The sequence below is a fragment of the Hemiscyllium ocellatum genome, chromosome 23 (genome assembly GCF_020745735.1).
Source record: "Hemiscyllium ocellatum isolate sHemOce1 chromosome 23, sHemOce1.pat.X.cur, whole genome shotgun sequence".
Lineage (NCBI taxonomy): Eukaryota > Metazoa > Chordata > Chondrichthyes > Orectolobiformes > Hemiscylliidae > Hemiscyllium > Hemiscyllium ocellatum.
This window is the reverse complement of record NC_083423.1, coordinates 23,727,523-23,754,890: the sequence shown is the minus strand read 5'-3', so window position 1 is coordinate 23,754,890 and position 27,368 is coordinate 23,727,523. Positions and strand designations below refer to the sequence as shown.

Sequence of the window (27,368 nt, the reverse complement as noted above, 5' to 3'; positions counted from 1 at the left end):
ACCCTGTCACTCAAACATTGACATGCTCCTAGCCAGCTGCTCTGAATGCAGGTTGGAGTGAAAGAGAAACAGGGAAACTTGAGTGGTGGCCCAGCACCAAATTGCCTTCCTTTCAAATCTGTGTTTTCCTTTTTCTCTAATTTGAGCTCTTGTATGAGCCTTGTGCCATACTTTTGCCTCTCTTGGCCAGCTTACTTCTGTACTCTTTCCTATGTTGCTTCACTGAGACCATGCTCTCCATTACAAATAAAAATCAGCGCACTGCATTTGTGTGGAGGATTTCTTTGCAACTAAACACCTGGGATGGAATCCGAGGAAATCGGACTCCTGTCCTATCCCGAACATGGGTGAGACCTGTAACTATATCCCCACCAACACACCTACCTACCAGAGATGGAGGTGTCAGGAAGTCCTAGCCAACTTAGAGATGATTTCTGGGGAGTCCTCCTCCCCACCCCAGTCCCAACTTCTCCAAATAGGATTCCAGGGCATCCTTGTCTCCTTACATCTCTCCTTCTCCCAAAGCCTGCCCACCTATAAATGGTGAAATGATGTACTGGGCAGTCTAGGGCCCTCAGTAATGTCTGCCTGCGAAACTTCCCTGTTGTCAGAATATGATATTCTTTGTTCATCTATTGCTGGGGCTGTAATCAGTGGAATGTATTTTGCTTATCAATGGTTTACTATTAAATATTTATTTCAAGTGATACAATTTAAAAATGTTCAAGTATTTTTTGATGAATCATCATGAAAATCAATGAGACCACTTATCACCCCTCTCCTTCATAATAACAGGATAGGAATTTGAAATCCACTTTCCAATGAACATCAGTGACAATCACACAGACAATATCATGATTTTTCACCCTGATGACAGGAAACTCACCCCAATAATATCAGGGAATTCAGCCTGCTACCAACAATATCAGCAACTCTGAAAGTTCAGTACAGGGGAGAAAAAGATAGCAAAACAAGTGAGAATGAGAGATCAGAGCCTCATGTGGATATTAGTCTAAGTAAAAAGAATTGGCTGGGTTGGAAATGTGGCGTTTACTTGGTCTGTCACTGGATATGTGGTTTAGACATTGATCAGGAGCCAGAGGGGCAGTGGCGATGACTAGATATCTCAGCATCGGTCTGTAAGGAATGTCACACACAGCTCACACAACTAATTCAAAGGCTGACTGACCAGTGAGGCACCTTTAAGATATGGAGAAAAACAGATTTAATTACTTTCATGCAGCGTCCCTGAAGCTTTCAATAGTGAGTTGCTACATTGCTGAGTGATGATGCCTGGCTCCTGGCAATGATGCCTCGTGCTATATTCGATCAATGAGAACATGTGTACAGCTATTCCTGGGAAGGAGCAGGAATAAATATATAAAAATGAACTTCTGTCATTCTAACACTGACCCTAGAATACTCAGGAATAGCAGCTGAGCTCAGTAAGACTGGGACTGCTCTCCAATAACTCCTACTTCACTTTCTGTTTCTGGAACCCAAATGCACCGAGGAGTGGAGGATAGGGGCACGAATGGAATTGGGGCGATTCTGGTTTGATGTGGAAAGATATATTAATGGATTGAATGTAGTTGGAAAGGGGGTAGGTTGGTGATCCTAACCCCTCCTGTAGAGAGTTTATATTGAAGACATTGACAGGCCAACACCCCCTCCTCCAATAGAGTAACCCTCTGAATATACTGGGAAAGCCCCAGATTAGTGCAAACTGGTGATTTCACAGAATTGTCACAGGACAGACGAAGCACTTGAGCCTGCATTAAGTCTCTGAACAATGTACCTACTGCCATTCCTTCTTTTTCCTCATAACCCCGCGCATTTTCTCTTTTCAAGTTAAAATCCACCACGCTATTGAGTGCCTTGATCGACCACATTCCCAAGCACCGCATTCCAGATCTTAACCACTCACCGCGTTCCAGATCTTACCCACTCACCGCGTTCCAGATCTTAACCACTCACCGCGTTCCAGATCTTAACCACTCACCACGTTCCAGATCTTAACCACTCACCACGTTCCAGATCTTAGCCACTCACCGCGTTCCAGATCTTAGCCACTCACCGCGTTCCAGATCTTAGCCACTCACCGCGTTCCAGATCTTAACCACTCACCGCGTTCCAGATCTTAGCCACTCACCACGTTCCAGATCTTAGCCACTCACCGCGTTCCAGATCTTAGCCACTCACCGCGTTCCAGATCTTAACCACTCACCGCGTTCCAGATCTTAACCACTCACCACGTTCCAGATCTTAGCCACTCACCGCGTTCCAGATCTTACCCACTCACCGCGTTCCAGATCTTAGCCACTCACCGCGTTCCAGATCTTAGCCACTCACCGCGTTCCAGATCTTAACCACTCACCACGTTCCATATCTTAGCCACTCACCGCATTCCAGATCTTAGCCACTCACCGCATTCCAGATCTTAGCCACTCACCGCATTCCAGATCTTAGCCACTCACCGCATTCCAGATCTTAACCACTCACTACGTTCCAGATCTTACCCACTCACTACGTTCCAGATCTTACCCACTCACTACGTTCCAGATCTTACCCACTCACCGCGTTCCAGATCTTACCCACTCACCACGTTCCAGATCTTAACCACTCACCACGTTCCAGATCTTAACCACTCACCACATTCCAGATCTTAGCCACTCACCGCATTCCAGATCTTAGCCACTCACCGCATTCCAGATCTTAACCACTCACTACGTTCCAGATCTTACCCACTCACTACGTTCCAGATCTTACCCACTCACCACGTTCCAGATCTTACCCACTCACCACGTTCCAGATCTTAACCACTCACCGCATTCCAGATCTTAGCCACTCACCGCATTCCAGATCTTAGCCACTCACCGCATTCCAGATCTTAACCACTCACCACGTTCCAGATCTTACCCACTCACCACGTTCCAGATCTTAACCACTCACCACATTCCAGATCTTAGCCACTCACCGCATTCCAGATCTTAGCCACTCACCGCGTTCCAGATCTTAACCACTCACTACGTTCCAGATCTTACCCACTCACTACGTTCCAGATCTTACCCACTCACCACGTTCCAGATCTTAACCACTCACCACGTTCCAGATCTTAGCCACTCACCACATTCCAGATCTTACCCACTCACCACGTTCCAGATCTTACCCACTCACCACGTTCCAGATCTTAACCACTCACCACGTTCCAGATCTTAGCCACTCACCGCATTCCAGATCTTAACCACTCACCACGTTCCAGATCTTACCCACTCACTACGTTCCGGATCTTACCCACTCACCACATTCCAGATCTTAACCACTCACTGCGTACCAGATTAACCACTCTCATGTTCCAGATCTTATCCACTCCGCGTTCCAGATCTTAACCACTCACTACGTTCCAGATCTTCTCCTTGTGTCTCCATGGATTATTTTGCCAGTTACTTTAAATCTGTATCCTTTCAGTCTTGAGCAGTCAACCAGTAAAGACAACTTTTTCTATCCACTCCATCTCGACCCCTCAGCATTTTGAATACCTCTATCAGGTTTCTTCTCTTCGAGATAAACATTCCCAACTTCTCCAATGTATCTATGTAACTGAAGTTCCTCATCTCTGGAACCATTCTTTGGAATCTTTTTGCACTCTCTTTAATGCCTTCAGAAACTTTCTGAACGTAAATTGAACAATACTCAAGTTGAGGCTGAACCAATGTTTAATACAGGTTTAAGATAACCTTGCTCTATGCTTGTATTAACAAAGCCTTGGATGCTGTATCCTTTGTTAACTGATTTCAATCAGGTCTGCCACTTTGGATGACTTATACCCCCAATTCCTTCTATTCTTGCATCCCTCCTGGAGTAGTGTCCTGTTTTTTCTTGTCTCTTCACATTTTTCCAAGAAGAATTTCCTCACGCTTCTCCTCATCGATGTTCATCTGCCACGCATCTGCTCATTCTACCAACTTTTCTACATTGTTTTGCAGTTCCAAATTGTCCTCCTCACAATTTAGATTCTATTCAAATTTTCTGTCAGCCACAAATTTTGAAACTGTGTTCGGTACCCCATAATAAATATAGATCAGGAAAAGCAAGGTTCTCAACACTGACACTGAGAAGTATCACTATAAACACTGCTCTGAAAAACTTCTCTAAAAACTTAATTTAAAGTATTGCAGATGCTGGAAATCCAAACTAAAAATAGAACATGCTGGAGAAACTCAGCAGATCTGGTAGAATCTGTGGAGAGAAAAGCAGAGTGAATATTTTGTCTGCTTTGGGTTCTAAGTTAATGGATTCTAAGTGTGAACTTAGATTCAAAATGTGAACTTTTTCTCCAGAGTCACTACCAGATCTGCTGAGTTCCTCCAGCATTTTCTTATTTTATTCTATTAGCCACTACTCCCTTTAATGTGTCACTTGGCAACTTCCTCACTAACTTGCTACTGTCCATTTTAAAGCTGAGCTCTAACTTTGCTCAGAGGTTTGTTGCAGCACTGTACTAGATGCCGTTTCAGAAGTCCATGTAATCAACATCAACACTATTACTCGTTTGTGTTATTCCCCCCCAGGGGGAAAAAAAGCCAGCAAGTTGATTAAACATGATTTGCTCCAGTTAACTATTTGAATAGTGGTGAGAGGAGACAGGTTAAACCCCGGGGTGGAGTTAAGATGAGGCCAAGAGAGTTAACCCATTGAACGCACAAGGCAGATTACACCCAGGGGTAGATTTAAGAGAGTTAACCCTCTATTTCTGATCAAGAGCCTTTGCCCGAAACGTCGACTTCCCAGCTCCTCGGATGCTGCCTGACCTGCTGTGCCTTTCCAGCACCACTCTGATCTAAACTCTGGTTTCCAGCATCTGCAGTCCTCACTTTCGCCTATTGATCGCACGATGAAGATTAGAGCCAGATTGGAGTTGAGTGAGTTAACCCAATGAGTGGAGGGTGGAGTTTAAATCCAGGGTAGAGTTAAGAGAATTAACCCATTGAATGCATGAGGCAGGTTAGACCCAGATTGAGTTAAGAGAGTTAACCCATTGAACACACGAGACAGATTACACCCAGGGTCGAGTTGAGTGAGTTAACCCAATGAGTGGAGGGTGGAGTTTAAATCCAGGGTAGAGTTAAGAGAATTAACCCATTGAATGCATGAGACAGGTTAGACCCAGACTGAGTTAACCCATTGAACACACGAGACAGATTACACCCAGGGTCGAGTTGAGTGAGTTAACTCAATGAGTGGAGGGTGCAGTTTAAACCCAGGCTCCGGGATTAACCCATTGCTGCCCTGCAAGTTTTGAGGTGCTCAGTGAAGGCGGCAGGGAGCGGCAGCTGCCAATGAGTGAGCGGCTATGATTAGCGGCGTGGCGTGGCCTGGCTCTGGAGTTTATATGGCCATCGCCTCGGGATTCCTGGCGAGCCTGCTCTCTGACGTGGGCCCGGAGCGGCCGTCACTCATTAAAAAGTGCGGCGGGGCCACCAGTGACGGCCATTCGGCGGCTGGTAGCCGGGCGGAGACAGCAGCAGCAGCAGCAGTGTGTGTGAGAGTGAGTTACCGCGGCGGGACCCGCTCTGTACAGTCCGGGGAAGGCAGACAATGGAGCAGCAAGAGGCGGCGGCCAATGGCCAGGAGGACGGGGAGATGCCGGCGACTGAGAAGGACCTGGCGGAAGACGCTCCCTGGAAGAAGATCCAGCAGAACACGTTCACCCGCTGGTGCAACGAGCACCTCAAGTGTGTGAACAAGAGGATCGGGGACCTGCAGAAAGACCTCAGCGATGGCCTCAAGCTGATCGGCCTCCTGGAGGTGCTCAGTCAGAAGAAGATGTACCGAAAGTACCACTCGCGGCCCAACTTTCGCCAGATGAAGCTGGAGAACGTGTCTGTGGCGCTGGAGTTCCTGGACAGGGAGAGGATTAAACTGGTCTCCATCGGTAGGAACAGCAGCCCTGTCTCCTTACCCCCAGGGATAGGGCAGTCCCGGCTCTGGGTGGGTGGGGGTGTGTGTGTGTGTGTGACTCCAGACGCCAAACCATCCCCTCCTCTTCAGTCTTCCCCCCCCCCCCCCACCCCTGCACTGGCCCGACTCCTCACTGCACAGGAGTTTAAACCCAGCACTGAGCGTCCCCTCTTGTTTTTTAAAAACAAAATATCAATGTGAAGAAATCTCGAGTGGCTTTTGCCAAGAGCGAAAGAAAGCCGAGCGTTACACCCCATCCGCGTGTCTCCGGAGAGGAGGCAGACTCAACCCGGCTGCTGCTCAACTTTGGTTAGAAGTGGAATGAGTTTGTTGATGAGGAGCGGATAATTGTCATCTGTCTCACTAAGGCCACTGGAAACGGGGTTAACAATAACCTTCAGTAGGAAAGGGGGTGGTTTGAGAGGGGGGGGGGGGGGCGAATAGCTGGGTTACGGGCAAAGAACAAGAAAGTGTGGATAATTTTTGTAAAGAGCCGACACGGCCACGGTGGGCCGAATGGCCGTCTGCACTACGTTTCGATGAATATTGCGTTGACTTGAAGTCTGACTTTTCTATTTATACAGAATCTTATCACATCTCTCAGTAAGGCCCAGCAGTGCTAGAGCTGCAGTAAATTACTTGGCAGTTGACTCCTTTAAATGAAGGGAACAGCTATTAAACCCACAGCAAGATTCCCACAAATGGCAATGAGATAGTTCTGTCAACACTGAGTCAGAAAGCGCGTGTTTGAGTGCTAGCGTAGAGACCTGAACCCATAAATCCCAGACTGACCTCGGGAGTGGGCTGCCATATATTGTCTGCCCTAGTATGGGTGCAGTCCCTCAGATGAGGCATTAACTCAAAGCCCTCTCTGTGGATGGATGTAAAAGTCCTTGTGGCACTATGTATGGGGGGGGGAAAAAAGCATAGCCTGACCAATATTTATTAATAAGACAGAGTCTGGTTACTGCTGTTTATGGAATCTTGCTCTGTGCAAATTGGCTGCAGCATTTCTGACATTACAACTGAGTACAGCAGAAGGGTTGAACAGATATGGGTTATACTGAGGCTCTTTGTGGTAATGTTGGCAGAGAGAATGTTAATTGTGGCACTGGAAGAATTCCTTAATCTTCACTCATTGGGTCTTCTGCACACAAGCTGAACTGTGGGCCCCTGGCTAACATTTTAACTGAGGACCAGTGCAGCTCAGTACAATACTATCAGTTGAGATCATTGGTTTAAGTATATGAGTGACAGGGTGTGAGTGTCCTGCAGTTGTTAATTGCAACAGGTGCAGAAGTAGAGATTTGTAAAAATTGGCACAGCCTGTTAGTGATCACAGGGGCTTCTGTTAGTGAGGGTGGGGGCTGGGGAGTTCCTAATTTCTGGCATTGACTGGAGGCTGACACAGACTGTGTTCTCAGTCCTGGTCTCCTAGTTGACCAAGTGGAATGGCTGATTTCCACATCCCCCTTCACCACCCAGATTGTGAGTGTCCACCTCAGCTCATCTGCTGCTGGAACCCTCATTCATGCCAGTGTTACCTCTAGATTCAGGTATTGCTATGATCTCCTGGCCATCCTCCCATCTTCCACTTGCCATACACGACGACTCATCTGAAATTCTGGCTATGTCTTATCTCTCTCTCTCTCTTTCTCCACCAGCCCTGCCCTGTGCTTGCTGACCTTCACTGGCCAAAGTTCTCATCCTTGTTTTCAATTCTTCCATAGTCTCCTGCCCTTCTACAAGCTGTTAGAGATCTTTGTATTATTTTAATCCGTGTAACTATTGGGGAGCATGCCTTGAACAATCTAGATCCCGATATCTGGAGTTCCAGCATTAGCTCCTCTTAAGTTATTCCCTAGCCAAAAGTCTGAAGATTTCCTCTCTTGGCTTCCCCTCTCTCTCTCTCTTTTTTGTGATTTCTCTTGTAAAGTATCTTATTGTTAAAGGTGCTGTACAAGTACAAATTTGTGAAACAAGGGAAACTGCTGCCTGCCTCATTGCCTATCACAAAATAGCCAGAATGGCAGTGTTTCTTGCTGTGATAGGTCAGTTTTGTTGGACAAAGCCAGTAACCCCACTGTAGACAAGATGGAAATTGCCAGGCAGGTCAAGCTCTATCAGAAAGCTATAGTTCAGGTTTCGCTATATACCCACAGGACACTTTTCTCAGTGTTCAGTGAGCACTCAGTCTAAATCCAGCTGCCTTGATAGATGGATGAGTCTTGTATTTATTTTGTACATTGCCAAGTCCCTGAAGTCAGACTTGAACTCTCAACCTCTTAATTTACAAAGTGAGAGTTACTACCACAAAAGGAGAGGGACCCATGTTCAAGCCTTGAGTTGAACCAAACTGCTCACTTAACCTTGAGTTTGTTACAAATTGCTTTGGGGTGTCTGAATGAGAATTGGCTTTTCAGCTCTGAGTCTGTTCTATTATTCAAGTAAAATGTATCCACCTGTATCTTTAAAATATGATTGATCCAACATCACGAGTGAATTGGTTCTCAGTTTCTGCCCCCCCCCCCCCCCCACCCCCCCACTTTGAGTCAGAATAATTCTGTCTAGTAGCATCCAGGCTATCCCTGACCCTGAGGTATCTGGTTACCCAGCAGTGGTTCTGTGCCTTACCCTTCCAGAATATTCCCCACACATTTGCAAAGTCACGCCTGTCCCAAGCTGCTATCCATCCCCCTCCTCCATGAACTGAGCTCAGGAGCTATATACAGCTGCCCATGCAGCTGGCTGGAATGTGTCAGTGATAACCTTGGAGTCTGACAGCTCGCGATGTCACACTGCTCTCTTCCTGTCCTGATGCTCATTTGTCTGACTGCTGGGTCCAAACCAGTGTGCTGTCAAATACCCAAATCTCCCCAGGGTGACTGGTTCACTTCAGCAGTTTGAGTACAGAGTGGGGAAACTTCAATAACCATTAGACTGAATCTGCACTGGTACGTTGAGGTTTTTGGCAGATAGTTTATCCCTCCCAAAGTCCTAATGTAGTTGGCAGAGGGGGATTTATCCCAAAAACCCCTTCTATGTCACTGCACCCCTCTCAAACGGTAGCTCAGTGGTTAGCACTGCTGCCTCAGTGCCAGGGATCCAGGTTGGATTTCAGCCTTGGATGACTGTGGAATTTCCACATTCTCCATGTGTCTGCATAGGTTTCCTCTGGGTGCTTTGATTTCCTCCCACCGTCCAAAGATAGATGGGTTCAGTGGATTGGCCGAGGGAAACGGTGTATAGTTTCTGGGAATGTGCAGGCTAGGTGGGTTAGCTGTGGAAAATGCAGAGTTATGGGCATACAGGAGTGGGGTAGGTCAGTGTGGAATGCTGTTCAGAAGACCAGTGTGAACTTAATGGGCCAAATAGCCTGTTTCCACATTGTAGGGATTCTATGATTCCAACTTTGAATCTCTCTCATAAAGAGTGAGTACATCTCTTACTTACTTTCTCACTTCTACTCAATAGAGTGGGAGAGAGTCCCAATGTCAGCACACAGGAACTCAGGAGCATAATTCCATACGATATCAAATAACTGTTGCCTCTCTACAGGTGAAAGCGTGACAGTATATCTGCTGTGGATCTGAAGCTGCCTTATGTCTAGTGTTGGTCCCGTTGAATCGAAGGAAAGATGTACTGACACTGGACAGCCCAGGGAAGGTTCTCCTAAGTTGATATCAGCTATGAAGGGATTTTCTTATGAGGAAAGATTGAATAAGTTGGACCTGTACTCAATGAAGCTTAACTGAATGAGATGAGATCTTTTTTGAAACTTTGGTGGTTTAACAGGGTAATCCTGGAAAGGTTATTTCTCCCCATAAGGGAGAATCCATGACCAGAGGACTTAATCTCCAAGGGATGGGTTATTCATTTAAAACTAGTTTGAGAGGAATTTCTTGAGGGTTATCAAATCTGTGTAGTTCTTTACTGCAGAGGTCTGTTGAGGCTTGATCATTTTAAGTATATTTAAGGCTGTGATAGACAAGTTTTAAATTTTAGTCAGGGAATCGAGGGTTATGGGGTGAAAGGCAGGAAAGTGTAGTTGAGGATTCTGCTCAGCTATGATCCCACTGAATGATGGAAGAGACCTAACTGGGCCAAGTGGCCACCTTCTGCTCTTAGCTGAAAATGTGTTGTTGGAAAAGCGCAGCAGGTCAGGCAGCATCCAAGGAATAGGAGATTCGACGTTTTGGGCATAAGCCCTTCTTTGGGGCTTAAGACCGAAATGTCAATTCTTCTGTTCCTTGGATGCTGCCTGACCTGCTGCGCTTTTCCAGCAACACATTTTCAGCTCCGATCTCCAGCATCTGCAGATCTCTCTTTCTCCTCACCACCTGCTCCTACACCATATAGCTTTGCTTATTGCTGTCTGGAGGTTGTGGTGGCAGTTTGTTTGGTTTCTGCCAATTCTTTGGACATTTGGCAAACCCACATCAGACCCTTGGAAGACAAGGTAAACATTTCATACTGTAAATTATTTCAATGTGTTGGCCCAAGGCCTGACCCCTTGTGGTTAAGTGTTGGTCCTCTTGCACTCTGCTCCACTCTGCCAGGGTTTGATGCTGTTGCTGTTTCTGTTCCTGCCAGTCACTGACTGCTGTGTTTGCAGGTTTTAACCATTCTGTAAATCGAGCTTCCATCCTAACTTACTGATCCTCTCCCTGCTCAGTCCACACATCAGTACCACTGAGGAAAGTTTATCTGATGGTTAAATGATGACCTTTACTCCAATGACCTGACCTGTCCCTTCGCCATTCAGCTATCTAACTTTTCCTGTCCTCTGCTTTTTATTACTTTTTTGTTTATCTCCTTGTTTTTAGGATCCTTCCATACCCTAATGTTTGTGTTTATCTGCTGTCCATTATGCAATGAATTAGCTGAATAAACTGGTTGGGAAAGTTGAGCTTATTGTGAAATGCAGTATTTGATTATTTGTAGATGAGTAGTATTCTTGGATTCTGAGCTAGGCACCGAACAGAAATGCGCACCTTTTTTTCATGGCTGGTATATCTTGAAAAAGGACCCCTCCACAATGGAGACCCAGGCCCAGTGTTGGCCTACTGTTCCTGCCTATTATGCCTTTGCAAGAATAACGAGGAGAATGGCAGTGTCTACATAACCATTCAAACTCGGCTGGCAGTGATTGTGACTTTAAGAGCAAATGGGATAAAGAACCCATCAGGGCATATAATCTCTTGAGACAATATTGGGGTGGGGAGGAAACTATGACCAGATAGAGGGCCTCCAAAATGAGTTCGTTTGGTAGCATATTGTTTGAGATATTTCAGCTTCTGGTGAGACCAAAATTGATGGCTGTGTAGCTTTTTAAAATTTAAATACAGTAAATGCTGGAAACTGAAATAAAAAGGAAACACTGAATAACCCAGAATATTTCTCCATATATGTGAAGACAAACACCATTAACATTTCAGGATCATAGTTGTTCATAAGTGATCCACCTGGGAATTTGGAAAGAAGTTTCTATACAGTGAATGGTTTGAATGCTGGACACATTCGCTCAAAGAGGAATTGCTGAAATTGAATGGATGCATGCAAGAGAAGCTAGATAAACCCATTTGGAAGGGAAAAGAATGGAAGTTGTTTGTGTAGGTTCCTAAAATGGAGTGAAGGAGACTGTGTAAAGCAGAAACAGTGATTTTGGTCCTTTTGAGCTGAATGGACTATTATAAGTATTATAAGTACTTGTCACTTCTGTGAAGCGATGCTACCTGACCTGTGCTTTTTCAGCTCACTCTAATCTAGACTTTTTTGTAAAGATACAGCTTCAGTCCATGTCCAAATTAAGATGTTAGACTGAAAATGCTTTTGAAATGTGTATCAGCAGGGGGAGGGTTTAGGGAGAGGTGCTCAGGGAGGGTCTTTCATTTTATCCAGAGCTGCTTGTGATCTGCAACCATCTAAAATCCTTTTGTGGCTATTTTTAAATGTACCCAGGTTCAGTAAATGTCCACAATCAGAAATGTATGATATTTTTTGGTGGGAAATAAATGAGCCAGGAAACTCTTAACTCCATCTCTTCAAAATGACAGCGTGGATATTTTTACATCCTCCCAAGCAGGCAAGTCTGGCCTCCAGTTAATGTGGCATTTGAAAGTTGGCACCTCAATGCAATTCTCCCTCAGTGTTGCATTATAGGTTTAGAGCTAGATTTTCCAGCTCCCCTCCCTGGAGTGAGACTTAAAACTTGTGAAGTGATTGTGCTACAGAGTCACTTCCCCACGAGACAGGGAACTGTATCTGGTCTTTTAGGAGGCAGTGAGCTGGAAATTGGAACATGATATCCTCTTTTTTTTCTTCTTCACTTTAATCCCAAATTCTGATAGTCCAGAATCCACTGAAATTGGTTTTGGTTCAGGTACCAACTAAACATGTCTCTTCGCTTGCTCACTTTGAGCATACACCAGGTCCTGAGTTTAAAAGTAAGAAATTATTGACTCTGGAAACGGTTCCCTCAATTTGGCCCCCACACCCACTCAGTTTCATCGTTGCTCTCTAACCAGCACCCCCATCTGCTTTTTAATTTGCCCATGTCCTGTGGAGATTACTGGCTAGGTCAGCACTTATTGCCCACTGGACAGTTGAGAATCAACCATATTGCTGTGGGTCTGGAGTTGTATGTAACTGAGATATGGTTAAGTCAGCAGCTTCCAGATGAGTTCTTCCAACAATGGATTCATGGCCATTAGATGCTTGATTCCATATTTTTATTTTTCTGTGGCAGGATTTGAACCCAGGACTCAGAACATTGCCTGGGTTCCTGGATTAACAGTCTAGTGACAATCCCACTAGGCCACTGTCTCACTCCTCTACATTCAAACCCAACACTGTGTACAATTGTACAGACTCCTGTTTGCTCAGCTCAGCCTGGCAATACCTATGGTGGAAACAGTTGAAGGTCTAGAATAATGTGGGATGTAATTTTGACTTGATGATTGGAACCTTATGAAGCTAATAAACAAAGGCCAATATGGATTTGCTGAAGGCAGATTAAGTTGGTCAAAACACCCAATCAGGTTTCTTCATTTCATTTTTGAAGAAATGGAGAGGTTTGATGAAGATGGTGCAGTTGATAGGATGTGTATGACTTTTCAAAAGGAAATTGATAGTGTACCATCTAACACTCACTCTCTTGGAGTACAATTCAAAACCCACAGTACTGAAGCACTGATACTAACATGGCTGAAGGATTGAAAGTAGTTGGAAATATTATTGAGTCCCTAGAGGACAGTGTTATTTTGCTTTGTTAGGATGATCTGGGCTTGGTCATAAGTTTTGAAGTTTGCAGATGATCTGGGAAGTTTGGAATTGTAGGGAACCATGAGCTGAATGGTAACATAATTCGGAGTATTTGGACTGGCAAAGTAGGCAAACACATAATCAACTGAGTGAGGTGTGAAATGATATGATTTGGTAAAAATGATGAAATGACCTCAATGATACAAGTTTTCAAAGGAGGTGCAGGAACACAGAGTTGGAGATCTATGTTCACAAATCTTTTGAAGGCAGAGTTTAGGAAAGCTTCTTTTTAAGAAAAGCAGCGGGAGCCCTTGGCTTTATGAATAAATGCATAAACCACAATATTATGTTAAACTTGTATAAATGGCTGGCTTAGCCCCAGCTGGAGAATTGTGATCCATTTGGGGCCTCAGGAAGGAGGTCATGGCCTTGGCGAGGATAGAAAGTAGCTGATCTGAATGGTACCCGGGCTAAGGGACGTCAGTCACATTGGCTAGAAATCTTCTCCTTTCGGAGCAGAGAAGGTTAAATGGAAACTTTTTTTGATTTTGAACTATTCAAAATTTTATGAATGGTTTTGGCACAAGAACCAGAGATGTCATGAGGAAATTATTTTTACAGTGAGTTGTTGAAATCTGGAATGCAGCATGGTGGAAGCAGATTCAATCATGTTCAAAAGAGATTTTGGAAAAATAGTTGAAAGGAAAAACATTGACAGGGCTTTAGGGAAGGAATTGGAGAGCATGACAAATGGATAACTTTGTTTAAAAGCTGGCAGTGCTACAATAGGCTAAATGACTGCCTTCTGTGCTGCATCGTTCTATGAAGTGCTAATCACTGTCACTCATTGTTCAGGATAATGATTACTGTCTGGGTAACTGTACGCAGCTACAGTTTATTTGAGGTAAAATGATGTAACTGTACAGACTTGCTGATCTTAGATGATTGGAGAGAACCTTTCTCATCTATTTAGAATACCCTGTATTGTAAAAGTATGAGTCACCCCCCCCCCCCCCCCCCCCCCCCCCCTCATTCAGTACTGGCTTGTGTCTGAGCAGTTATATCACCTGTAGCTGCGGAATGTTTACAGCAGACTGTGTGGCACTTTAGCTGTCCAACGTCAGGCTTTATTTGGTAACAGATGAATAAGGATTTCTCTAGTCTGACGAGTGAGCGAAGTTTGGTCCCACATCAACTAATCGTGAGAGAATGACCCTTGTGTCCCTCCTCTCTGCACACTTACTGAGTGTGGGGTAGAGGGACCTTCCCCCTCAGGCTGTGGGAGGGGGCGATGCAGTGTCTGTGCGAGGAACACTGGGTGGCTGCATTGGGAGTGGGTGTTTAGTGATCTGTGCAGAGGAACTGCTGGTGGAAATCTGACATTCCTGAAGTTTCCGTTGATCATGGAATTTCTGATGGCAGTGTTTTCGGTGACAGGAACAGAGGTCATGAAGGGGAAAATAAACTAAACTAGATTTAAAAAATGATGGACACTGGAAAAAGTGCCATAAGGAGCTGAGCTCAGCACACCATCATCCCCAGACCTGGGAGAGGAATTCCCAGTGTTGCCCACAACAGTGCACCAGTCAGGATATCTGTGGATGGGCTAGAAGGTTGCACAGGGTAATATTGCCAGCAGTGGCCCAAGTCCATGAAACCTTCAGATGAGTGAGGCAGTTATTCATGTGGGGAGAGAGTCCCTCATGGGGAAGGGTCACTGGTGTTTCTCTTAATCAGGCTGTGGGATGTCACTGTTCAACATGACCTGCTTCATGACCCTCAACAATGTATTCTTCCTGTAAACCGCATCTGATGTTTAGATAGTCAGTTGAGTATCTGGCCTGTCCCTGCATATGTGAGCCAGGGAAGTACTAATGTGGGTTGGATGCATTGTTTCACCAAGCACTCACTCCCAGGAACAGTCCAGTGCGGGTTAGATAGAGTAAAGAATCCCCTAATAAAAACCTTCGAGGACTTGTCCAGCATGGATTAGATGAGTTGGAGTCTGTGTTGGTTCAATGCTTTGGGAATGTTTTTGCCCCTATGTCCTGTGACCATCTAATCTGACAGCATCTCCCTGGGCCAAATCCTGTCCACTTATTTTTCCTCCCCCACCAATCTCATTTCCCCTTACCACTAGCTGCCTGTGTTTGGGCACACCTTTACCACTACTGGTCTATGAAGTGTACATCAGGAATGTTACTTCAACTGCTCCTTTTCTTTTTACCTCTTCCCTTCCCCCACATGTCAGTAGAGAAACCTTGTATACATTTCTCCCTTTTTCAATTTCAGATTTTCCTTTTCTAAGTGTTCTTCACTTGCCCTCCATCTTGCAAGTCCTGTTTTTGATGTTTTATATGTTTTGAAGTTGTTGCTCAGTAATGACTCTGTCCCCTGTTTTTCTTATTCACAGACAGTAAGGCCATTGTGGATGGGAACCTGAAGCTGATCTTGGGCCTGATCTGGACCCTCATCCTCCATTACTCCATCTCTATGCCCATGTGGGAGGATGAGGATGATGAAGATGTCAAGAAGCAGACTCCCAAGCAGAGGCTGCTGGGATGGATTCAGAACAAGATTCCACAACTTCCAATCACCAACTTCAACCGGGATTGGCAGGACGGCAAGGCATTGGGCGCATTAGTGGACAACTGTGCCCCAGGTGAGGAACTCTAGTGAATGTGGCATCGCCAATTAGTGGGGGTGGGGATTTCAGAAGAGCAAGAAGACTTTTGAGGGTGGGTGCCAGGATCATGAAGTTAAAACATGGAGCCTGATTCTGTGATAGGTCATTGGTGGGTGCATGTATTTTGAGTGTTTGGGGAGGTGCAGGGTGGTGGTATTGGGTTATTGTAGGCAGTAGGAGGATCACTGAACACTATCAATGACTCAATTGTAATGTAATCTGTATGATATGCTGAGATGTATACCTTTGCTCTGATACACAGTTCAGAAACTAAAGAGTCAGGTATTGGACTCCGCTAATGGAGTCAGGTATTTACCGCTAATGGAGTCAGGTGTTACTAGGGGACATAGCTTTAAATTAAGGGGTGGTAGGTATAGGACAGATGTTAGGGGTAGATTCTTCACACAGCGGGTTGTGAGTTCATGGAATGCCCTGCCCGTATCAGTGGTGAACTCTCCTTCTTTATGGTCATTTAAGCGGGCATTGGATAGGCATTTGGAAGTTATTGGGCTAGTATAGGTTAGGTAGGATTCGGTCGGCGCAACATCGAGGGCCGAAGGGCCTGTACTGCGCTGTATCCTTCTATGTTCTATGTTCTATGTGGTGCCCTCAATAGAGCAAGCCAGGCTCCCTCCTGCCAGCATCATCCTTGAGACCATCACTTATCTTCTCCAGTGGGGGAATCACTACAAACCAACCACCAGGAGCAGGGATTCTGTGAAATCATTGGGGAAAGTAGAGCTCCGATAGCACAGTCAGTGAATGTCCGAAGATTTATTCTAAAGAACAAGGAGTCCAACCATCTCTCGCATCACTGTCTCCCCCAGTGGAGGCTAAGTGTAAACAGTAGAAGAATTGTGCAAAAATCAGAGAATCCCACGTCCTCACCTGTTCAAACCCCACTCGCATAGCGTGTGACTCAATCATTTTAGATGGTTTAGTTATTTCAGGATCCACAGCTCTGGAGTGAACATAAGTCACCCTTGCTTGCCAAGGGACTGCCTAATGTGACAGCATTATACAATTGTCTGTCAAGAATAGACATTTAAAATAGGTGGGGTCATTGTGTGGGGGCTGAGGTATGAGGGGACAGGCAACTGCAAGGGATACAGGCAGGGACAGGTTGCAGATGGGTGTTAACAATGACCCCATGTCTGTATTTATTTTTCTTGTCTTCCTTCCCCTCCATCCCCAACCTGCCAAACATGCCTCTCCCAGAGTTAACATCAGGTTCCTGGTGTTTACCATGAGGCAGAAAAGTTCAGATTGGGTTTGAAAGCACAGTGAAGTGGTGTTGAGATAAAACAAAAGCTGGTATGATTTGGGCCCAGAGCAGGGGCTGATGTTGTGAATTATCAATCTTGTCAATCAAATATGTAATGTCATGTTGAGATCTGGTGATCTTCAAATAAGGAGGCCCCTCCCTACCCCCATTACTTCAGTCCTCCTCCAAGCCAGGAGCGTTTGGTGCTGACCATTCACTGATTGCAGTTTGTCTTCAGGGAGTTACATTGGGAATGAATTTGGAGCTACCCTGATCTGTGGTAGAGGGAGTTTGAGGCTCTTCTGTGTATGGCAATGTTGGAGTCTTTATTATTGGTGTGACACTTGAGTGAGAAACTGTAGGTTCATGCCAACCACAGTAGACTCCTACCCATAATTTGGGCTGATGTGCCCAGGGCATGACTGCAGGAGAGTTGCACTGTACCTGGAGAGAGTAAGGACAGAATGCTGGACTGTCCAAAATGTAAACCGGAAGAGCACTGTAATGTGGGGCAGTGATAATGAAGGAATGCTGTGTAATTGAAGGGGACAGTACAGGGAGAGTGCTACACTGTTGCATTGATGGAGGGACATGAAGCAATGGTATACTGTTAGAGCTGACAGTATGGGGCAAATGCTGCACAGTCAGTGGAAACAATATTAGAATAAACTGCAACATTCAGAGCAAGAACTAACTGGAGGATCTTAATGGTGGGTGGGACTGTCCTGCTGTCAGAGCACAATCTCTTGTCCACCTCCATGTGGCTTTTCCCATTAATATACTAAGGAGCAGAGAAACATTTTATCCTTGTTTGATTGCAGGTCTGTGCCCTGACTGGTTGGACTGGGACCCAAATCAACCTGTGGACAATGCCAGGGAGGCCATGCAACAGGCTGATGATTGGCTGGGAGTCCCGCAGGTACGTATCTGTTCAGATACAGCAGATTCTGTGGAGCAGCTTCATGGAATCTCTGCTGTAGTGAGATGTTGATCCCCTGCAACACTGGATTCAAGCTGCCATCTTCTTACTGTTGCTGTTGGCTTTGGGAATCTTCTCCCTGCCTTTGCCTTTGTCCTCACGGATTTCTCTATTGCTTCCTGTCACTGTAGGTGATTGCTCCTGAAGAGATTGTAGACCCCAATGTAGATGAACACTCAGTGATGACCTACCTCTCCCAGTTCCCCAAGGCAAAACTCAAACCTGGTGCCCCCCTCAGGACCAAAATCAACCCCAAGAAAGCTCGTGCTTATGGACCAGGTAAGGAACATAGGACTAGAGAAAGATCAGCATTTAATAGCTATCTCGCCATTTGAGATCATAGTTGATCTGTCACCTTAATCCACCTGCCTACCTTTCCTTGTATCCTTTAGTTCCTTTTGTTGGTTAACCAAATCTGGTCCATATTGGGGGTAAAATTTTAACCCTGAGTCTTTTTAATAGAGTTCCATAATTCTAGTTGTCTGCACTTTGACCTGTCTAATGTCATACTGTTAATGCCTGATATCACTACTGTTTGACTTGGTTGCAGGAATCGCCCCCCAGGGTAATGTGGTCTTAAAGCCAGCAGAGTTCACAGTGGAGACGATTAATGCAGGTCTTGGGGAGGTCCTAGTCTATGTGGAGGACCCTGAAGGCCATACTGAAGAGGTAATGTGTGCAAGTCTGTGCTGTGGGTATGCTCTGACAACTGTAGAACTGGGACTGCATCCTTTAGAAATCTCTCCTTCCCTGAGTGACTGACAGCTGCTCTGGGTGGGTGAGTGACCAGCACTGGTTTGTGTGGAAAGGCCACTCACTCAGTTGTTTCCTTTCTTTGTACAGGCCAGAGTGATCGCAAACAATGATAAGAATCGCACATACTCTGTGTCCTATATACCCAAGGTTGCTGGACTTCACAAGGTAATTCTCTCACATTCTACTCCAAATATGCACTCTGCTCTATATTAACCAATTCTCATTACCCACCTCCTTTATTCTTGAGTTATTTGTTTGTGCATAGTTAGGTTTGTGCTGGGTTTCTCTCCATTGCCCTGGAAACTTCTCAATGACCGAGTCCAACAGGACTAGACCAAATTTGTAACTAGTCAAGTGAACAGGAGGAGGCCATTCAGGTCCTTGAGCTCTTCCGCCATTCTATTACTTTCATCTCAACCCCACTTGCCCTACATCCCTTACACACAAAAACCCCAAACTATCAGCCTGTGCCTGACCTCCTGTGTTTTTCCAGTGCCATATTTTGACTCTGATCTCCCAACATCTGCAGTCCTCACTTTCTCTCTCAGTAAACCTTGAGCTCCAGCATCGATAGGTTTGTGATTCAGAGGGTCCAAGGTTTTGCTACACTGAAGAAACACCTTCTGACAGCAACCCTGAACAAGCTATCTTGAATTTTAAGGTCATGACCCCTTGTTCAGGGCTTGTTTCCTTCTGTCTTGTTAATCCTATTTAGCATATCTCTTCCTAATTTAAATCTCTCCACTCCATGGTTTAAGATCTTTGCAGTTTGTGGAAGGCTTCATTGAATCATAGAATCTCTACAGTGTGGAAGCAGGCCATTCAGCCTAGAGTGTCCACACTGACCTCCAAAGGACATCCCACCTGGCTTCTGTAACCCTGAATTTCCCACGAAAATCCATGCAGCCCATACATCCCTGGAATCCATGGGGCAATTTTAGCATGGCCAATCCACCTAACCTGTGCATCTTTGGAGCGTGGGAGGAAATCTCTGCAAATCCATGCAGACAGTCACCAGAGGCTGAAATCCAACCCAAGTCCCTGGCACCTGAGGCTATAGTGTTAACCTCTGAGCCACCGTGCTGCCCATAAGGATGGCGATTGTTGAATGACTAAAAAACCCCAACATGTTATCTTTTTTCTTTAATCATACAGTCCCTGTGTTTATTTCTAGGTAACAGTTTTGTTTGCTGGACAACCGATTGACAAAAGTCCTTTCAATGTTCAAGTTGGCATGGCACTGGGTGATGCCAATAAAGTAACTGCCCGAGGGCCTGGCTTGGAACTGAATGGGAATGTGGCCAATAAACCAACGTATTTTGACATATACACTGCAGGTAAGGAGGGCAATGAAGATAAATCCTGCTGATGGCCTCCATGGCAAGATCAATAAAATGCTTTGTGGGAATGAGCTGTTGGACTGGGAGTGTTATAACTTGATTTGAGATGAAGTGGGGTTTAATGATGGGCCTGTGGTTAGAGTATTGCAGAGTTTATCAGTGATGTGGTTTTAAACTTAAACCGGTAGTTGGTTAATAAGACTTTTTTGAATAACTTATTGAAACTAATAGTAGGATGTGTCATTATTCCGAAAGAGTCAGATTGGTGCATTGTGGAAGGAGACCATTTGGCCTGTAATGTCTGTGCTAGCTCTTTCAAAGAACTGTTCAGTTCTGACTCACTTTTTTTCTCAGTTGTTTTTCTGTCATCCTGCAAGGTTTTCCTGTTCAATACATTTCACATTGTGAAAATTCCTACAGAGCCCCATCCACATGGCAGAGGGTGTGATACAGATTGTATTCTCTAGGAGAAGAAATTTCTCCTCTTTCTAGTAGTTCTTCTTTGAAATCGGTGTTGGCTGGAGAGGCTTAAGTGTGCCTAAGTATTGCCTGTCTGGGTAGTGTGCAGTACTCTTTAAACACCAGCCCGTCCCAGTCGAACTGTTTGTCTGATTCATTCACCTTAGCAGCGGAATAGCAACCTCATGTAAGTCTGACTTGATTTGGTCTCCCCTTAGCATTATCTGCTCTAGGAATAATTGCCACTACCCCAGTCACTCCTCAGGAATGAAGTCCTTATTCTGTCATCCCTGTGTATCCTCAGCAGGAACTTGCTAAGGTTTATGTCTAAAATCGTACACAGCACTCTAGCTGGTGCTGAAGCAGCCAGTTGTAAAGTCTCACTTGCTGCCTTTTTTGTTTTATAAACAATGTCTCAATCTGGAATGCAAAGTATCCTCTCAGTTTCTTAAACACCCACCTTTTTTTTTTAAACACCAACTAACACTACAAATCAATCTGTTCCTGAGCCGCCACAAGCTAATATCAACTGGTGTATTGCTTGTTGTCCCTCCTATAGTGAACCATCTCATGCTATATCTGAAAAAATGTATCTCCTGGAAACAGTGTTGATTTTTGCCAGTCTCTATCTCTGGCCTTCTGAAGTCTGTCAGCTGCGTTGCAAGGTTTTGCATTATTTGTGTAGGTTTGAAATTGGTACTTCATCTATTCACATTCAGGATAGTTAACAATAAAATAAGTAGTGACCATATTGATATTGGCTCACTGGGGGTCTCCCACCTTTTTGTACAACACTCCAGTCAGAAGGATACAAATAATGCATACTTCATTATTCTGTACACCCACCACCCAGCCAGTGTTTATAGTTAAACTACCATCATGCTTCGTTTTTGCTTTTCTAAATAAGTCTGTGAAAATTCATGCACTGCTTTCAGTAACTCTTACTTCAAGGATTCTATCTTTTGTTAGAAACTAATAACTATTTACTTAAATCTCTGGAGTTCTCCATTTAACCTGTGCTGCTCCAAGTTTGAATTTTTGATCTTTTTAATGATGCCCTATAATTTTCCCACAGCTGACAGATTTAGCCTGTAGTTACAGATCTAACCATCACTTTTTTGTTCATGTGTATCAATTGCAGTCCTTCAGTCAACTTCTGATTTGCATGTTTAGTGATGGGATCAATGTAGAGTTCACAAATTTATATGGTGCTGCTGGATTGTGGCTATTGCTGTCCAACTTCAACCTACACTGTCCCTTGTGTTTACCTTTTTTAGGTGCCGGATCAGGAGATGTCGGGGTTGTTATTGTTGATCCCCAGGGTCGGCGGGACACGGTGGAGGTAATTCTGGAGGATAAAGGTGACAGTGTAATGCGCTGTACCTACAGGCCCCTACTTGAAGGCCCTCATACCATCTATGTAACATTTGCTGGGGCCCAGATACCCAAGAGCCCTTTCACTGTCAACATCTCAGAAGGTAAGTTCCACAATGGTGCCTTTCTATGTGAGGTGGGTCTCTTCTTTCCCCTCCCTTGGTGTCCCCCTCCATCTTGTGGGGAACTCAAGAGTGAGGGTGTGGTTGGTTGCTAGCTGGAGGGGAAGAAAACTTTCCTTCTCTAAGGCAGAAAGAATGGAAACTGGAGTTCAGACTGGGGGGTGCCAGGAAAGGGTATGGGGTGGTTGAGAGGTAGCCACTCAAGAGGGTGGCTGATACTTGCTGGTGGGCTGAAGAGGCCAGAGATTGGAAATGGCAGGTATAGGAGGCTGGATCTGCAAAGTGGCCAAGTCTCCAATTGCAACGAGATCAAGGATGAGCAATGGTGCTAGTGGGGGCCAGAGAGGTGCAGCACATGAGGGTTAATGGAAGCAAAACATTTATCTTGGGGGAGATCACATCTATTGATGACACTTTGAATGTGAAAGCCTCTGTTCACTATGTTTGTGCTGTTGTTCCAAACAGCTGTAAGTTGGTCATGGTTTGTGTGTTTTTTTAGGGTTTAATGAAGATGAGCAGTCAAGGGGATGACTTTGACACTTTATTTCTAACGTGTGTTTGTGTTAGAGTTTTTATTGTACACCATGATGTTCCAAGTGCTCTATTATTTATGATGTTTTTGCAACATTGTCAGGATTGTATCAGCCAACTCAAACACAGGCAAGCTCTCCAATCAGCATTGTAATCCACCTTGCATGATGCAGATTTTATTTTGTGATATTGATTTTGAATAATAAACATGAACCAGGATGCTGTGGAGAATAATCCTGCAATAATGTGAATAATACAGTGGGATCCTTTTAGTGTAGTGCTGTGGTGTGGCACTGCCTGTGTTGTGAGCTGAACCATCTGTGGTATGGCTTGACTGTCACCCTTCTCATTTGAACCAGGTCATTGTGAATATGCACAGTAAGGTAGACAGTCAATGAAGTTACTGTCTGGTTTGACTGAAATCCTGTCTGTCCCTAATTACCCCTACGATTGTGCCCTGACTTAGTCTTGTAGTCACAGTATTTATTTATGCCTGTTGCAGTTCAGTTTCTGGTCAATGGTAATCTCTTACCACTAGCACATGATTCAATGATAATGCAGTTGTTAGGTTGTTGGGTTTATGCAGTTAGTTAAGAGGACAGAATGTTATGCTGACTTGCCTGAGGATAAGAATGACTAATGTGATTAGTTAATGGCAATGCAAGGTTGATTTAAATCAGTTAGTTGGAAGGTGACTTTGAGATTGGGCTGCAGTGAGCTAATGCATAAATTCCTCCGGCTGTTTCTCAATGACCAGAGATGGGAGCTGTTGATGGGAGGGATGGTGGGTGAAGTTTGCAGCTCCTTGAGAGCATAATTGCATTTTCCTCCTTCACCACGACTGCCCTCCCTGCCAACTGAACTGCAGGAAGCCACATGAACCTTCATCTCTCACACTGTTGCATCTCTTATTTCATCTTCTTCTCTTCCGGGTGATTTTGTGCTTGGACTGACCTCAGGAGCCCCCTCTCCGACCCCGGTTGCTGCTCCAGTTCCGATTACGATCGTTCCTCAGTCCATTCGCACCCCGCCAGCAGACAAGGCCAAGAAAGCTCCACCCCCTCCTCCCAAACCAAAACGACCACGTTAGTATTGGCCTGCGATGAGTGTCTGCCTGTGCTTGTATTTGATTTGAGGGGTATGGGTCCTGCTTCTGTCTGAGTGAAGGCCACCAACTGTGACTGACGGCAATTGGTTGTGCTTCTGAGTGAGTGACCCTGACACACAGGTTGCTGCAGAGCCTGTGCTGGACAAGTCATGATGACCGGTTCATGGAGCCTGTGGAAGCCCTCCAAGTCTACAAGGATACATTGACTTGACCTTGCTGGTTCTTTACTAACCTGGAATGTGATTGTTCAGTCGCTTGGAACACTAACCCAGCAATCTTTTTGAAATTGAGGTGGGATGGGGTGGGGGGGGGGAGGGTGGTGGTGTCGTGGTGTCATGTTAGCTGTCCTGTTTGGCTGAGATCTGCATATCTTTTCTGTCAGAACAAGTTGATGGGAGTTTGTAAGCACTTCTCCAGACTGGCTTTGGCTTTGTCTCTGTCTTGACTGCTATGAATTTAGTGGAGGTGGGGTAGTTAATTGACTGACTGAAATTGTCAGTAGATTGGTTTTAGATTTGGCCACCTCATGTACCCACCCCCACCTAGATCAACATATGTTTGAGGAGCCAAGAGCCTGGCCTGTCTCTGAAACCAGACATTGGTGAACTGTGCCCTGGTCTGGGGTGGGGCCTAGTGCCTCTATTACATGTGTGATCGGGTGGAAAGTTTCTGTAGCTGATCCTGTGGGGAGTCTGGCTTCTCTTTCGTTCCTGGTGTAACCAGGGTTGCTGCAGTGCCTGGCTGATGGGATGGTGTTGCCTCAGGCCATGGGAATGGAGTGGTGGAGCTGGCTGGGTGGCACTCTGCCCGGGTTCATTGGCACTAACTCTGAACTGTTTCTGGCAGCATGCAACCCGAGTGCGTGTCGAGCCTCTGGGAGAGGTCTGCAGCCTAAAGGGGTGCGAGTAAAGGAGGTGACTGACTTCAAGGTCTTCACTAAAGGAGCAGGAACTGGAGAGCTGAAGGTCGTCATCAAAGGACCCAGTGAGTTGGGGTGGAGGGCTGAAACTGCTGATGTGTTATGGATGTGGGCAAAGAGGCTGAAAAGGCCCAAGAAGCTGTGGTATAGCCTGGCAAGGGGCTTAGTCCTACCCTGCTGTGGTTAGGCTGCTTCCTGTTGTCAGAATCACTAAAATGTACAGTTTTGGAGGGGGCCATTCAATTCCTCTGTACTATCTCATGGAACAATTGCCCAGCTAGTCCTGTTCTCCAACCCTATTACTTTATTCTAAGCTTTTCATCCATTCCCACAATCTGTTGTTTTGACTGCAAATTTGCCAAGTCCCAGTAAATAGTGGAAAGCTAAAAATCAATCTGCTGATTGCACTAACATTAGTAGGAAGCTAGGCAGTGACCATGTTTTTTACCCAGCTGCTGTCTCCCTGGTGAATAATAGCACACTTGGGTATGCTGGAAATCACCAGCTGGTCCTTGGACCTGGAAGCAAACCTGGGTAGTGGGATGTGCAGCAGTGATCTGTTCCCCATGTAGACCTGCAGCATTAATTCACTAGGTAGCACCCAGGACATCTGAGGAGCCCATCCTTTCTGAAGAAGCTGTAATGCATGAGAAGTTGCCAGTAATAGTCACTGTCTTCTGTGAATGCTTTCTTTCCAGAGGGTACAGAGGAGCCAGTCAAAGTCCGTGATGTTGGTGACGGTGTCTACGAATGTGAATATCACCCAATGATTGGGGGAAAGTATGTGGTGGCCATCACTTGGGGCGGTTATGCTATTCCCAGGAGGTGAGTCACGCCTTGCAGTTCAGCAGAAATGTAACTGTGTGATTAAATTGGAGCCATGATATTGAAACCAGGAGATGGACAAGTGTGCAGGTTGAGCTTGCTGAGCAACACGGGGCATGGGAGTCTTGATCAACATTATTTGAAATTAGAGAGGTCCATTCAACAGTCTCAAATAACGGCAAGGAAGAAGCTGTTCTTGAACCTGTTAGTGCATGTGTTCAAGCTTCTGTATCCTGAGAGGTGGAAGAGAGCGTTACTGAAGTGGGAGAGGTCTTTGGCAGCCTTTCTGCAGCAATGGGAAGTGTAAATGGAGCCCATGGATGGGAGGTTGGTGTCTATAGTCTGGGCTGTATATGCCAGTGCAGTACGGAGGGAGAACAATGCAATGACAATCTGGGTTCAGGACTCAGTCTTTGCATTGAGGCCTGAATGCATAACCACCTGACTCCGGATAAATGCTAGCCACTGAGGCAGAGAAGCCGTTTGTAAATGTCAACCCTTTCTGTGCAAGATGAAGTGAATATGGAGCAATAGAAGTTGTTGGTTGTACTGAATAATCATTTATTTTCTTCCTCAGTCCGTTCGAGGTGGAGGTTGGACCGGAAGCTGGGGCTCAGAAGGTGCGAGCCTGGGGACCAGGCCTGGAGACTGGGGTCGTGGGCAAGTCAGCTGATTTTGTTGTTGAGGCGATTGGAACGGAAGTTGGAACACTGGGTAAGCCTGTTTGTTGCTGTTTTCAGGATGGGGTTCCCATATCTACGGGCTGCACTGGTGCCAAACCCTGTTGATTCTGTTCCACTTGGTCTTTGACATCACCCAGGTGAAAAGGGAGTTAATGGTGTGCACACAGGCTATTGTAAAATGTCAATGCACCAAAACAATCTTTACTTTGCTATCTTATGCTCTACTTACTGTAGGAATGTCTAGTGGAGCTTGATCAATGGTTGTAAATAGTTTAAATGTATCTGTTCTGTTTTCAGGTTTCTCTATCGAAGGGCCCTCTCAGGCTAAGATTGAATGTGATGACAAAGGTGATGGGTCATGTGATGTGCGGTACTGGCCCACTGAGCCTGGTGATTATGCTGTGCATGTGATCTGTGATGATGAAGACATTAAGCACAGTCCCTACATGGCTCACATCCTCCCTGCAAACAATGAATGCTTTCCAGAGAAGGTGGGTGTCATTGTGTAAACAAATCCCAGGAATCTGGCTGTGACCACCATGTGTTTCTTGGCTATGAAGTATTTTAGAATTTCTGTCTCATTCAATGACTGGGCCAGCATTTATTGCCCATCCCTATTGCATTTTGATTATCCTTGTAGCTACTACAGTCCTGCAGCTATAGTGTTCAGGAGAAAGTTCCAGGGTTTTGACAGATCCCATAAAGGGATAGCAGTTATAGTTTTTGAGGCAGGATGGTGAATGGCTTGGATGGGAGCTTTGCAGGCAGTGGTGTTTTGTGAGTGCTGCTGTTTGGTTGAAGTTGCAGGTTTGGAAGGTGCTGTTGAATGAGCTGTGGTGAGATACTGCAATGCCTCTTTTAACACCCCTCTGATAATGCAGCATTCCCTCTGGCTTGCCCCTCCAACAGGACAGTGCTCCCAGGTGCTGGTCTACATTGCTGGCCTCTAATCACATGCTATGCTCTGTGGATCAAGAGAACAGCTGACTGCTACCTTCTTGGACTGTTCGGCATGTCTTGTATATGATAGCCTTGCCAGTGATTTATCTTTTTTGCTGCATCCTGTAATTTAAGTCTTGTTTTTAAAAAATTAGTTGT

General features: G+C 45.4%; 1 protein-coding gene across 7 annotated transcripts in view; it reads left to right on the top strand.

Annotated features, from left to right (window-relative positions):
* The first annotated feature begins 5,409 nt into the window (after positions 1 to 5,409).
* flncb (filamin C, gamma b (actin binding protein 280)) overlaps positions 5,410 to 27,368 on the top strand; it is a 58,367-nt gene continuing 36,408 nt past the window's right edge. For 4 of the 7 annotated variants that reach the window (XM_060842775.1, XM_060842773.1, XM_060842774.1 and 1 more), the window contains exons 1-12: positions 5,411 to 5,935; positions 15,638 to 15,886; positions 17,996 to 18,093; positions 18,285 to 18,432; positions 18,704 to 18,822; positions 18,997 to 19,074; positions 20,084 to 20,246; positions 21,986 to 22,186; positions 24,690 to 24,827; positions 25,461 to 25,587; positions 26,165 to 26,301; positions 26,568 to 26,761. In XM_060842775.1, coding sequence (XP_060698758.1) covers positions 5,599 to 5,935; positions 15,638 to 15,886; positions 17,996 to 18,093; positions 18,285 to 18,432; positions 18,704 to 18,822; positions 18,997 to 19,074; positions 20,084 to 20,246; positions 21,986 to 22,186; positions 24,690 to 24,827; positions 25,461 to 25,587; positions 26,165 to 26,301; positions 26,568 to 26,761 — 1,989 coding nt within the window. In that variant the 5' untranslated portion in view covers positions 5,411 to 5,598. Of the gene's footprint in view, positions 5,936 to 15,637; positions 15,887 to 17,995; positions 18,094 to 18,284; positions 18,433 to 18,703; positions 18,823 to 18,996; positions 19,075 to 20,083; positions 20,247 to 21,985; positions 22,187 to 23,694; positions 23,821 to 24,689; positions 24,828 to 25,460; positions 25,588 to 26,164; positions 26,302 to 26,567; positions 26,762 to 27,368 lie in introns of all 7 variants that reach the window. The other 3 variants (XM_060842771.1, XM_060842769.1, XM_060842770.1) reach the window with 2 other exon arrangements.